This window comes from Mugil cephalus, chromosome 7, assembly GCF_022458985.1.
Source record: "Mugil cephalus isolate CIBA_MC_2020 chromosome 7, CIBA_Mcephalus_1.1, whole genome shotgun sequence".
NCBI lineage: Eukaryota > Metazoa > Chordata > Actinopteri > Mugiliformes > Mugilidae > Mugil > Mugil cephalus.
The window spans coordinates 10,745,008-10,757,722 of record NC_061776.1 but is presented as its reverse complement, the minus strand read 5'-3'; the positions used below and the strand labels follow the sequence as shown (position 1 = coordinate 10,757,722).

The following is a 12,715-nucleotide window of genomic DNA, read 5'->3' as shown; positions in this document are numbered from 1 at the left end:
CTACACTTCCTCAGATTTGCATAACTGCTTATCCAGCTGCAGCTGGATAATCACCAAATTTGCAGTTATAGTTTAAAAAAGGAGCCCTGAATTCCAGCTGAGCTGATCTCTTGCATGCCATTTATGTGGTTAACTTACAGTCAGACCCAGACCCAAGATGGTGTTTGAAAACGTGACTTCAGGTTTGCCCTCGAACATCTCTCCACATCTATGTTTATATATCCAATATAAGCCCCGAATGTAGAAGATTGGTTTATGATATTGTTTAAATTCTCTTTTTTATTGATTTCGGTAAACCAGCTCAGTTATTTTCTCCGCCAAATCACACACTGTGCCATTTGCCCCCTTTGATCTTTACGCACAACCACGCACGAGGAAAAACGCCGAAAACTTAGTTTCCTCTCACTGTAATAAACGTTTAGGAGATCAAAGTTTTTATGGCACCTCGCACACAAGCCATAAAACTCTTTTTTTTATCTTCAGAGATGACACAGAAAACTGGCGCAGTATTGGTTTGACGTGTCAGTATCAAAATAGGGAGCTATTAACTACTCACGCGTGTGTTTTTTCAAAGGGGCACTTAGAAAGTCGGCTGGCTTTGTGCCCCCCTTTGCAGTGCTTCTTCAAAGTTTCACTTGGAACCCTTTGAAACTTTATATGTGTGCTTTAGATGCGTGGCACACTTTCAATATTTGTGGTGCATGGCAAACTGGGTAAATGTGTTATTAAATTACTGATTTCTGAATTCAGTCATGGATTGTATTTAAGTATGGAGCACTATTTGCCAGGCTTTACAACATGTGTTTCATTTGCTTTTTTTTTTTTTTTTTTGGTAAAAGTCACATTGGAGACAAAATGTCTGCATATCGACTAAAGACACAATGATGCACTTTCAGGTCTTCACAGATGGTTGTATTAAATTTATTTACAAAATTAACATTATTCACATATATTACACATAATACAATAATACTTTAGGGTAGGAAAGTCTTTAAAAAAAATGTTGCATTTGGTCATCAGTGTCCTGCAGCTAGCAGCTAGCGTGGGCCAAACCTTTGAGAGTCCCTGGAAATGTTTGGAAGCTCCCGCTCCAGCAGAGGGCGCAGTGTTTAGTTTTGACAGAGGCAGGAAGAGATGGAGAGGATGGTTCGGATCTGTCCGTGCTGGTTGAGGAAGCTGTGGCTCTCGTAGCCCTGAGGAACGCAGGAACTGGACTGTCGTTCAGACCACAAGTGGCAGGTTTTTGGATCAGTTGGACTTCTGCAACGTAAAATATATAAAACAGGACGGATTAAACTTACATATTCACCAGAACCGATTCCCTATAATAGTGTTGTGCATCTCCAAATACACTTAAAAAAAGTAAGAAACTAAAGGTTGAGCATGTAGTATATAATACTCTATTAATACTTTATCCTTGCACTGTTATGTCTTCTATATGATGAAATTATAGACCATCTACTGTAAGTTACAATAAGGGTATCTCCTGTGTAAATATTGTTTTGTTTTTGTTTTTGTGTGTTTTTTTTTTTAGTTGTGTGCTTAAATCACATCTATACACGTGAGACTTGATTTATTAAAGACAAGAAAAACAAATCACAGTGAAACCTGCATTAAGGAAATAAAGCAAAAATAGACTTTTCTGTATATATTTGTGCCACATTTTCTTTCTCACTCAATAAGTAAACTAAAAGATGAATCTGGAATGGGGATCTGTTTTTCACACGCACATTAACATTACCTACCTACTAGAAGCTGAGCATAAAGCAGAGGTTAAAAAAAAGCAAAAGAAAGGACAAGAACATTTGGTGTCTGGATGAACCTTTAAGGGCCAACATGCTGAGTGCGGAAGGTGTAAGACCTCACAGGCAATTGTTATGAGAGGGACAGAGGAGGTGTGTGCAGCAGCTGTGTTCGTACTAACCTGAGAAGGCATCGGTTTCCTGTAGTGCAGCCTCCCAAGCATCTACCCACGTCTATTTCCTGTGGAAAATTAGCAACACAGAGAGAGGCAAATCAGTGCACAGCTGGTCACAAATATTGACCCAGTTGAGTTCGGGGGGCCAGCTGCTGTTTAACATGTTATCTGCTTTGATCCATCACCTGCAGGGGCCATTTGTGTTTGCACTTCACTCGCAACACCGGTGCTGAGACACAGCAGAAGCTGAAACTGCGCTAAGACATTTAACATGACTTCTCTGTCATTTATTTATTAGTGTCAAAACCTCAAATAATAGTTTCCTTCTGTTAGGTATGGATTTCTAAGGACTTAGAGTGTGTTTAAGCCCTTGTTTTTTTCATATATGTCCCACAAACTAGTTTAATTACAGTTTTGATGTTGTTCTCCTACAGAACATACTGTAAATATACTATAAATTTGTTTTGACCTGGTCAGACTTATTTCCATTTATCATGCACCTACGATACAAGAAATTCATACTCTGCTTTGACTACAGTCGCCTTTTTTTTTTTTTTTAGCATGGATTAACATTAAACACATCCTGAAGTCCTTCACACTTGCGATGTGTGGTACCAGCCAGCGGATTAGCTTGATTAAGTGCTGTCTTCCACACATGTGCCTGATGAATAAAGATACTTCATGACTGTCTGGCGCTCGGCTAGAGCCTCGTTTCCTCTCGGCTCGACGACAAAAGGGTGCGAAACTGGCATCGCAAGTGAATCCCTCCTCTGGTGTTAAGAATGTGCCACGCTAATCAAAGGAATGAAGAGCCTGGTTTAAAAATAAAACGACTTGCAGAGAGGAAATTAACAGAGGACGAGCTGCGTTCTGGTAACAGTTTCCGGGCCACACTCACTTTGAGTCTCTCCTCCTTGACGCCGTCTGCGTGGAGGACTGTTTCGTAGTAATACTCCACATACGGGATCCTGTAGCAACTCTCCTTCAGCTCGCAATCCACCACGGTCTGGATCACATCCACTTTATTGGGGGTTTCCACCAAGGCTGAGTCAAATTTAGTGGGGACACATGAGAATCCCTCTGTCGAAGATGGACAAAGGAAAAGGTTTCATAAGAAACAAAAGCCTGCAAAACAATTTCTTCCAGACACAATATATGTTCCATAGTTCTAAGGGGTTTTTCTCTCACTAGTATTGGAAATAGTTGTGTTGTGTGTGTGTGAATTTAGTTTAGTCGTCGTGACAGTGTCAAAAATAAGGACATGTAAGGACTTTAATTTGCTGACTCCTACTGTGACTCAGGCTGTGAGTAATGTGAAAAAAAGGCCAACTACTGTACCTTCCCATTCCCAGGTGAATCATTTTGGATTTGACAGTCAGGTTAATGCTCAACTAAATCATGTCACTTTTTGTACTGTACTTTTTGTTGCCTGTTGTGTTTGTCCTATTTAATGCTGTTTGCTGCCTGTGTCCTACTTCATTTGTTTCTGATCACTGTTTTTTTCTGACTAATGTAACATTTGAATTTCCCCAATGTGGATCAATACAGTCTCATCTCATCTCATCTCATCTCATCTCATCTCATCTCATCTCATCTCATCTTATCTTATCTTAGGTTATCTGATCTTAACACACTCTTGTTCGTTTGTTTTTTTCCAGGTAGACTTCACGCACCTGGGGAGCCTTTGGACCGGGAGCATCCTCCCACGTCGATGACCGTCTCGTACGGTGTTTCTGCGTAATACGTCTTCAGCGCGGGGACGCGGATGCACTGCGTCATCTTGACCTCGCAGTGGCACTCCTCGATGACCTCCACCTCCCGGGGTCCCTCGAACAGCAGCACCCGGTCTACGCGCGTCCCCGTCGGCTCGCACACCTGGTTCATGCCGCAGGAGGGCACCTGGTTCAGCGGCTCCGAGCTCTCTGGGGCAGCGGGTCCTCGCGTCCTCGCCTTTTGTTTAAGGTAAAATATAAAAAAGTCAAAAACGTGTCTGTGTGAGTGCGTGGTACAAATTAAGGTTACATATTTCAAACGTGAGGTTGATGAGTAGAGTTCATTGCACCGTTTCTCAACAAATGTTACTGATATTAAGAATCAATTGATGAAAAAAATTATATTGAGAGGATTAAAGTTAATGATATTTAGAAATTTGTGGAAGGGCAATGGTTAAAGGTAATCTCAAAGTTATAGCGCACCCTGGTGGCAGAGCAGGGAAGTGTCACCGCCTTCCACTTACCTTTTTGCTCCTGAGGAATTCCAGCATTGAGGAATGTTTGGAGTAGTCCTGCTGCCCCGCTTCATGTGATGATCTTGTTGTCCGCCCACAGTGTGACCTGCACATTCCCACGTCTACGCTGACAGGACTCCCAGAGATGTCTTCAGGGAAAGAGACAGATAGAGAGAAAGAGTTGGTCTTTTTTTATTTATTTAATTTTTTTTAATATATTTTTAAAGTCTTCTCTTTAAGTTTCGATTCCTCTAAACCACTTGAACAGTCGAGTAACAACAAGATAGAGGCGAAACGTGTCGGTGCAAATGAAACCTCCTACACGCTCTGGAAAAGTGCACCTGGAGGAATGTGTTGTTTTACCTTGTCCAATGTACACAAAGTGGCTCTGTCTCTTGCAGCATATCCTCTGTGTGAACAGGTTTCTGTGATCGATGTGTTTGCTCAACACTCCAGTCACTAGAAATGGAGACAAGAACATACAGGTGGCGTCAGTGACTTGAAATAGTGTCATTTCTCTATATATGGTTTAAAAACCTCCTTTCAAATCACTGTTGACCTTGCACAAATCAGTTTTCTCTTAATGATCCATTTCTACAAGAAAAAAGATAAAATTATTTTACAAATCTTTACATAAATGTATGTTTATAAGATGATCATCTTGAAATATTCATGTTGGGAATATTCTTCGCATTTGTTTTTTACTGCTCGTGTTTACTGAGTTATATCAGAAGTAATTAGTCAGTGCATTTTTTAACTGAGTAGCTTCTGGTGAACATGTCACGGTCGTAGTAGAGCAGAATAAACACAGGGTACTTACAGGTCAGGTGAAGGACACACAGGAAGAGAAGGAAAGTTTGGGGTATGTCCATGGTTTTTAGCCCAGATGTGCTCCTCAGCTGCCAGATCCCGAGTGCCCTTCTGCTCACGGATGCCTCAGATATTTATATGGGATCAAGTCAAATGTCACCCAAAGATTAAAAAAAAAAGGCCTTAACGTTTTGTCAGTGAAAAACAAAAAGTGAGGGCTAATCAAATTTCCATGTTAAATGCCTTGTGGGATGGAGCTCTTGCAGGCAGGGTCCAGCGGCTCGAGTGTGTTGACCGGGCCTGAGCTCCCACTAATGAAGTGCTTAAGTAGCCTTGAGCCATTAAAGCGTCGCTCATTCAAAGGCATTAATCATCTTTTATCTCAGGGGGAAGGTGTTTAGCACCTCCAACTTAAAACAAAACCAGGCCCGAACACATAAACAGGATCAGCATGGGGGCCTGGGACTCCACCTCAGAGAGCGCCAGCACCTTTGTGTTTATTCAACGTGACGCCAAATGGTCAAAGCTCAGAAGAGCCGTCCTTCGAACCGCTGCTTCTCTTTCCCCTCAGAGAAAGTGGAGGAACCAATATCAAACCAAGTATATTAAGGAAGTTCCAAGACTTGCAAGGTCATGCATCTTCTAAACTTAACTAAGAATGGGTTAGTGGTTAGTGACGGAAGTTTTGTTTCAGCTAAAAGGAGCAACTAAACGCCTCGGTGATGTTCTCTTTTCGGTCACTTTGTCTTTAAAAACTAAAAATAAAAAAAAATAAAAAAATATTGGCCATGTTTTAATCTTGTCATTTTACTAATTTCCCTCTCCGATCTTAACAAGGTGTCAGTGCTACTTTGATGTGTTGATGTGATCCCCTCATTTTCACCAGGATCAACGGATCATCGTTCAGGCGGCCGTCAGCAGTCAGACACTTTGATTAAGGTGACGCCCCTGCAGCGGGTTTCAATTGTCGGCTCCTTTCATTAAACTTCCAGCTAATCGTGTTGATAATCTCTCATAATCCCGGTAAAACCCACATTCAGCCATAGTGATGACTTGATTGAATTACGGTTATAAACATGTTTTGTTAATATTATTATTGTTGAATGAAGAGCAAGCTTTACTGGGTTATGGATTAAAGTGGCTAAAGTTTTCTACAAGTTCACGTTTCCATTTCGTTTCAGGCCACAAACTAAAGCTAAAGGTTTTAGATGATAGGTTCATTCTTGACCTTGCAAACAAACAGCTGGTTTCCAAACAAATGACCACGATGAAGAGTACCAGAGCAGCTGTGATTTACAAAAATGTTTGGACATAAAGTCAAAATGACAGCATATTCATTTGAGAAATCCAAACCATATGAATCTTTTCCTACGTGACAGTGGTGTTACAGCATAGATGAGAGGCCCATTAGGTTTATGATAAATAGCCTTAATCCTTTAATCCAGAATCGTATATTTTTGCTCCTTGGCCATTTACTGACCACGCGGTTCTTAGAGCCTACGACTGATGTCGAAGACCAAAACAGACTTTACAAAATGCTGGTAATTTCGCTGCCACTCTTCCCTGTTTTGTCAACCGTTCATTTAGAGGACTTCAAAATTGCACGTGCCGAGATGATCACGTTGTGATTGGATTATAGTGAGTCGCTTGCGACATGAGCAGACAGCTTACAGCATGAGTGACGGCCACCAGACAATCCCTGGCCCAGTCCAAGCGGACACCAGTGTGAACTGTCTGACCAAGTGTCTGTCTGGTGTCATGGTCAGTGTCTGGCACATCGTGTTGCTGGGTGGTCTGGACCTTCTCCGTCCTCTGCTCTCTGTTCTTTTAGCTTTATAATGCTAAAAAGCAGATAATGCCAATTAGAAGGCGATTAGCAGCGCTGTTTCACTTGGTTTGCTGTACATTAATGAGAATCTGAATTATTTCTTTAATCGCCATTCGTACGCCAACACAAGAAGAATAATCAGATATTTATTATGTGAAAATTTGAACCATTCACGGTTGCAGCCACTAGGAAATCCTATGAAACCGAACCGCTTTAAATGCCTTTATAACCTTGCTCCTTCTCACTGACCCCTGACAATAATGACCATCAGTGCATTGTAAAAGTAATCTCATCAGCGTCCTTTACCAGGTGGCATGTTCATGTCTAGGGGTTAAAGAAGACTTTAAAGGCCGTCTATTGTCTGTCTGCATGGGAGGAGTAAAACACTTAGGGATTACAGGGTGTTATGTGCAGTGATAGTTCTGGATTATACACCAGGAGACAACACTGCTGTACTGGGAGAGAGCTGCGTTGTATCATAGCAGCGTCGCTGCAGGAAGTTAAAGAGACATCATCTTCTTGGAGTCTTTTTTCCTGATGCACGCAAAAGGGTTTTGCTTTTATAACATGCTGCAAACTTTCGTTCGGACAAATTTTTTCCTTCGGTTTTTGCCTTGTGGAATTTCATTATATTAGTAATTTAGCACCTTCTTTTTTTAGTTTGAAAAGAGAAGTCTGGAATCAAAGAAGAACAAGAGTGTCTTGCGGTGTATGGATAAGGAAACATGCATTCCAACAACAGATACAAAGCCACCAACACGGATAGAAGCAAGAAAAACATAAAAGGAAAAACATGTGAGTACAGGCACTTTGTTGAAATTGTAGGGTTTCCTTTTACGGGTTTGACCCATTGTGATGCAGAGAGTAGTTATTCAAGCTATGGCGTCAATTTCCCCTGTCTCAGGGGCTCACTTGAAGACGGCGCCATGTCAGGATGACGTCTTCACCCCCAGAAAAGCGGAGACGGAGGAGAACTCAGCGGAGGAGAGGGACCAGTGTACGGCCCTCGGGAAGGCCTTGTACAACCTGACCCATTCGGAGAAGGTGATGGATGATCTGGTATTTGGACGCCGGGTGGGGCTCTACGAGCTCAGAGGGGAGATCGGATCTGGCAACTTCTCCCAGGTTAGATTGGGAATACATGACCTGACCAAAGGTGAGATTTCGGTTGCTTTGCTTTCCTCTAATTCCTCCACTTTCAGGTAGGACATGAGTCATTTTAAGTCATGGCTGACTGTTAGGGGGAGGTTTTACTTTATTCACAAATTATTAACATGCATGTATCGATCAAGTTAATTAAAGGAGAGCGATGCCATTAAAGTTCACATGTGCCTGATTCATTGGAACAAATCTTTAAAACTTGCAAACACTACCAATACATGGCACAGTGTCAGATTATTATGAGACATTAGCCTTTACGTCAAGTCAAACTTTATTTTAAATATAATGAATGAGGATAAAGCTACGAAGCTCCTCTTTATTTGAATTTCTAAATTAAATTGAAAAAAAGTTTCACATATTTTTTAATATATTCTTTCACACTGTAGAAGAACACAGAAGCCTTTCAGCTAGCTGATATTTACTGATTTTATCAGAACTCAAAGCTGTAAAACGGACGCCCCATTTATCTCATGCAAGAGACTTCAGTTGACCCAGCTCAGCATTTTTCAGCATGCACATCCAGTCTGGGTCATTGCAGATGTCAGAAGACATAACTAATCTCATCAAGCAGCCACCCTCTAATCCAAACTGCTTTCAGCTTTCAAAGCTTGTCTATAATGCTGCTGGTAAATGCATGCTGTGGAATTTATTAAAAGATAGAAATTAAATTAATGTCAAATAATAGAAAAGTTAGAGACAATCATTTCTCCCCTTGTGGCCTCACTGACCTTGTCAACGTCTTTTTTGTAGAAAGAGTGGCTGTGAAAATCCTGGACAAGGTGCGCCTGGACAAATGTTCCCAGGCTCTTTTCGCCTCTGAAATCGCTTGCATGGAGAAGCTGGCCCACCCCAACGTAGTGCGCCTGTACGAAGTGGTGGAAACGTTCAAGCGACTCTACCTGGTGATGGAGTACGCCAGCGGAGGGGAGCTGTTCTCGCACATCACCACCAGGGGGCGCATGTCGGATCTGGAGAGCAAGCTTGTATTTTCACAGCTCATATCTGCGGTCAGACACATGGTGAGACAAAAAGAAGGAAGGGCGAGACCACACAATCAAAACGACGGGTTTATTTTTAGAGGAAGTTGTACACGAGCTATTATTTGAGTGTGTATTTTACGTTGGTTTTAGAACTGATAATAAAAACAAATAAAAATAAATATCTTTAAAAAGTGGTCCAGGAAACGTCATTGCATGTTTCCACCTAAAGAAACTAATAAATAGTTTTTTATTCATTTTTTTTTTAAATTTCTTTATTTTTCACACTTAATTTATTATTTTTATACTTCAAAACTTGTTTAATTGTTACTGGTTTCAGAGTTTTTATTTATTTATTTTTTACTAGATAGATAGATAGATAGATAGATAGATAGATAGATAGATAGATAGATAGATAGATTACTGTATTCATCCCCTAAGGGATTTAACTTCTTCCCTGCTATGACACGTGTTGTATTTGTCAGTCCTGAAGTTCAGATTTGATTGATATTTTTCAGTTAAATTTTAATCTAGCCTTCTTTTTTTCAAACCCAACTACCTCCCTGCCGGTGCAACGATCTAAAACGTGCATTTGTTTTCTCCTTTTCCAGCATGACAGAAATATAATCCACAGGGACCTGAAGGCTGAGAATGTCTTCTACACCAGCACCTACTGCGTCAAGGTGGGGGACTTTGGTTTTAGCACGTACTGTTGCCCCGGCGATGTCCTCCGCACGTTCTGTGGCTCTCCGCCTTATGCAGCTCCCGAGCTGTTCAAAGACAAAGGCTACGTTGGTCAGTATGCAGACATGTGGGCGCTTGGCATTCTGCTCTACTTCATGGTGACTGCTACGATGCCGTTCAAAGCTACAAACACGGGCAGGCTTAAGTGCTGCATCCTGCAGGGCTCTTACACCATACCCACCTACGTGCCACAGCCGTGCCAGGAGATTATTAAAGGCCTCTTGAGGCCGGTGCCCGTGGATCGCCTCACTGCAGCCAAGATCATGTCCAGTGAGTGGATGAGAGGGGTTGAATGCCCTCAGGCCTACCCAGCGTGCCGAGCCACGCCCTCCCATCTGATCGAGCCCAACTGCATCCTCACCTCGGATGAACTAAATGTGAAGGAAGCGCTGGAGGATCTCGGCATCACAAAGGCCCACATTGTCAACAGTGCAAACTTGAGAAGCCCCATCACGGGAACATATCGGATTTTACTCCATCGGATTCAGAAGAGGAGATCGGTGGAAGCCGTGGGTTACATCCAGACCTGCACCAGAGAGTCTCGGCGCAGACTCGGATGGAAAGCCGGATCAGATGGCACGCTCAACAAACGCCACTCTGTGGTCTGTGTTATCATGTAGCTTTGTTTGTTGCAGAAACTTGGGGAAATTTACTTGTGAGAGTGAGACAAAGAAGATAAATGACATTTCTTTCATATCTCTGCATCAAGCGTGAAATATTAGTGAGAGAACTAAACGTACTGTATACCAGCACCTCTTAAGCTCAACGTGTTGTGTCCTGCGTCTGTCCATACACAAACAATAATATCAAATCTCAGTGTGGTTTTAGGAAGCAGCTGTCCTGTTGGCGAGCTGAAGTTTATAAAGAGAGCAGAACGTGGTTTCATCTAGCCATGAAGCGATGAGTCCCATCCACGCAAGCAGAAACGGTAGCGAACCCTGTGACCGCATTTGGCACTCGTTTGTTACCATAACTTCCATGTACTTCAGAGTGAGATCTGCATTTAAAACAAGCATGAAAGACATTCCTGGCATGTGGACTGACAGTGACCCAGCAAGTGCTCTTCCAGTAAGAAACACAAATGTGGAAATTTCAAAAGCACCTCAAGGGTTTTTTTTTTTCGCTATTTGTAGATGAGTCAAATTGGAACGCTAACAGGGGAATAACATTTTATGTCTGGTTGTCTGGTTTTGCCATCGTCTCCTTGATAACATGTCTTTGATCGAGTAAATGGCAACTTACCGTTGCATGTTTAGAGTTTTTATCGCTCTCCTGCTGGAACCTTGATATCTTAAGCTTGATCTATTAGTTTTGGACAAAAGGTATGAGGCGAAGCTGACTTATTATTAATGATAACCTCTCAATAAATTAGTGAGACTTGCTCATTTTCATGCTTCCCTTGCAAAGAGAACCACTGTTGTTTTTAGTGATGTTTTATGAAAAGAACCTTTATTGTATCATTTCTTTCTCACCACGTACAGTATATTTGATGTCAAATAAAAGTATATATAAAACACGTGTTTGTGCAGTAAAACATTTTATTGGAAAAGTTTCTGCAAAAACAGGGAACACATTAGAAATAAAATAGCGCACACACACACACACACACACACACACACACACACACACACACACACACACACACACACACAGAATAGAATAATTAATTAATCAAAAATAATGATACTAAAATAAATAGATCAATTATAATTGACGTAATGAGTGAGCCGGTGAGTAACAGGTATATTTTAACTGTGATCTGAACGGACTGAAACTTACATCACTGTCAAGTCATTTGTTTTTTTCTCTGATAAGGAGAATAACAGAAGTCTTTATTGTCGTGGCTTAATGTTTCCTTCACGTATTTGGATAATGTATTTGATTCACTACTCAGATGAGACAAAGTAGCTGTTATGACAGGTTTTAAAATACGCCAGAATATTATGGCAATAAATATAATGTCACTTCCAAATATTTCTTTGACGTGCACTGTTTTACAGCTGCTTTCATCTTTCCCTTTTAATCCTTCCTGATTTACAATTCTCGTCAATTTCTTTTGGCACGCACCTAGCCCAGGAGGTTTCTGCAACACAAGCCGTCTTTCCAGTCTCCTAAGTGCGTTCCAAACATCTCATTTCCTGTAATTCATCACGTTTGTTTCAATGTGATGGGATTTTTTTTTTCCCACACATTGTTTTCACACTTTCCCACTTTTTGCCCTTGATAATAAAAAAAAAAGTCTGCTATTTCTGCCAGCCTATTTCTGCCCGAGCACGCAAGAGCAAAAATCCAACACATACAGTATGTCAGCACTGTTGTGACACAAACGAAAAAATGAAGCCTCAGCACCAAAATCCTTTTCAAGCTGCGGCCTAATTCTTTGACCTCGAAAGGTGCATCTGTTAGTCATAGTCTGAGCAATTCGGCATGTCTTTCAATATTCCATATGCCATTAACGTCTTAGTAATTACAACGTGTTTGCCAGACAATCTATCACTTTTGCCTTTGAGCTAAGTTGGCAAACTATTCAAACAAACTCTTCACCTGTGTGCTTGGAGGGTACTTCTTCATTTCTTGGTTGCCCTTCCTTGAATCTTTTTATTTTTTTTATAGCTATATAACTTCAATCGCTTTTTTGCTTATGCATTACATTAGCAGAGCTGACTGAAGCGTTCACACCTCTCCTTTAATCAACTTCAGATAATTAACCCAGTGCCTTAATTAAGGCACACAATCTTTTTTCACAAGGCGAAGCCAATGCGAGGTAGACGTGTGGAAGTGATCAATCACGATGCAGGCAGCAAAGTCAGGCACGGTGCATTACTCACGGTGAGATTTTATCAACTGCAAGTCCCAGCAGCTCTCGTGAATACCCGGGAAAAGGAGAGGGTAACACTCATAGATCAATGAGCATATCCAACCCCGTGTCAGCTCAGACACATTTCTCCCTGCAGAGTTTCCGCGCTGCACTTTAATTCATACATTTTAGGTTGCATCCAATTAGTCGCGCACCTTGTGCAAAGCGAAGCAAATTCAGCCTGGCAAAAATT

The 12,715-nt window shown here is 41.4% G+C and overlaps 2 protein-coding genes across 3 annotated transcripts; one reads left to right on the top strand and one right to left on the bottom strand.

Moving 5' to 3' along the window:
- Window positions 1–959: 959 nt before the first annotated feature.
- Window positions 960–8,792, bottom strand: pnhd (pinhead). 2 transcript variants are annotated; one of them, XM_047588600.1, is made up of 8 exons: window positions 8,673–8,792; window positions 4,966–5,080; window positions 4,509–4,604; window positions 4,155–4,294; window positions 3,592–3,868; window positions 2,817–2,998; window positions 1,925–1,983; window positions 960–1,260 (listed from the first exon to the last, which is right to left on the bottom strand). In XM_047588600.1, exons 2-8 carry the CDS (start codon window positions 5,015–5,017, stop codon window positions 1,110–1,112), a joined length of 957 nt encoding a protein of 318 aa, XP_047444556.1. In that variant the 5' UTR covers window positions 5,018–5,080; window positions 8,673–8,792; the 3' UTR covers window positions 960–1,109. The 2 variants fall into 2 exon arrangements, with proteins under 2 accessions (XP_047444556.1, XP_047444555.1); XM_047588599.1 differs by lacking the exons at window positions 4,966–5,080; window positions 8,673–8,792 and having other exon boundaries at window positions 4,509–4,901.
- LOC125010207 (serine/threonine-protein kinase NIM1-like) lies at window positions 3,741–11,162 on the top strand. Its single transcript, XM_047588597.1, has 5 exons — window positions 3,741–3,880; window positions 7,444–7,578; window positions 7,688–7,939; window positions 8,695–8,963; window positions 9,533–11,162. Exons 2-5 carry the CDS (start codon window positions 7,509–7,511, stop codon window positions 10,283–10,285), a joined length of 1,344 nt encoding a protein of 447 aa, XP_047444553.1. The 5' UTR covers window positions 3,741–3,880; window positions 7,444–7,508; the 3' UTR covers window positions 10,286–11,162.
- Window positions 11,163–12,715: the final 1,553 nt, after the last annotated feature.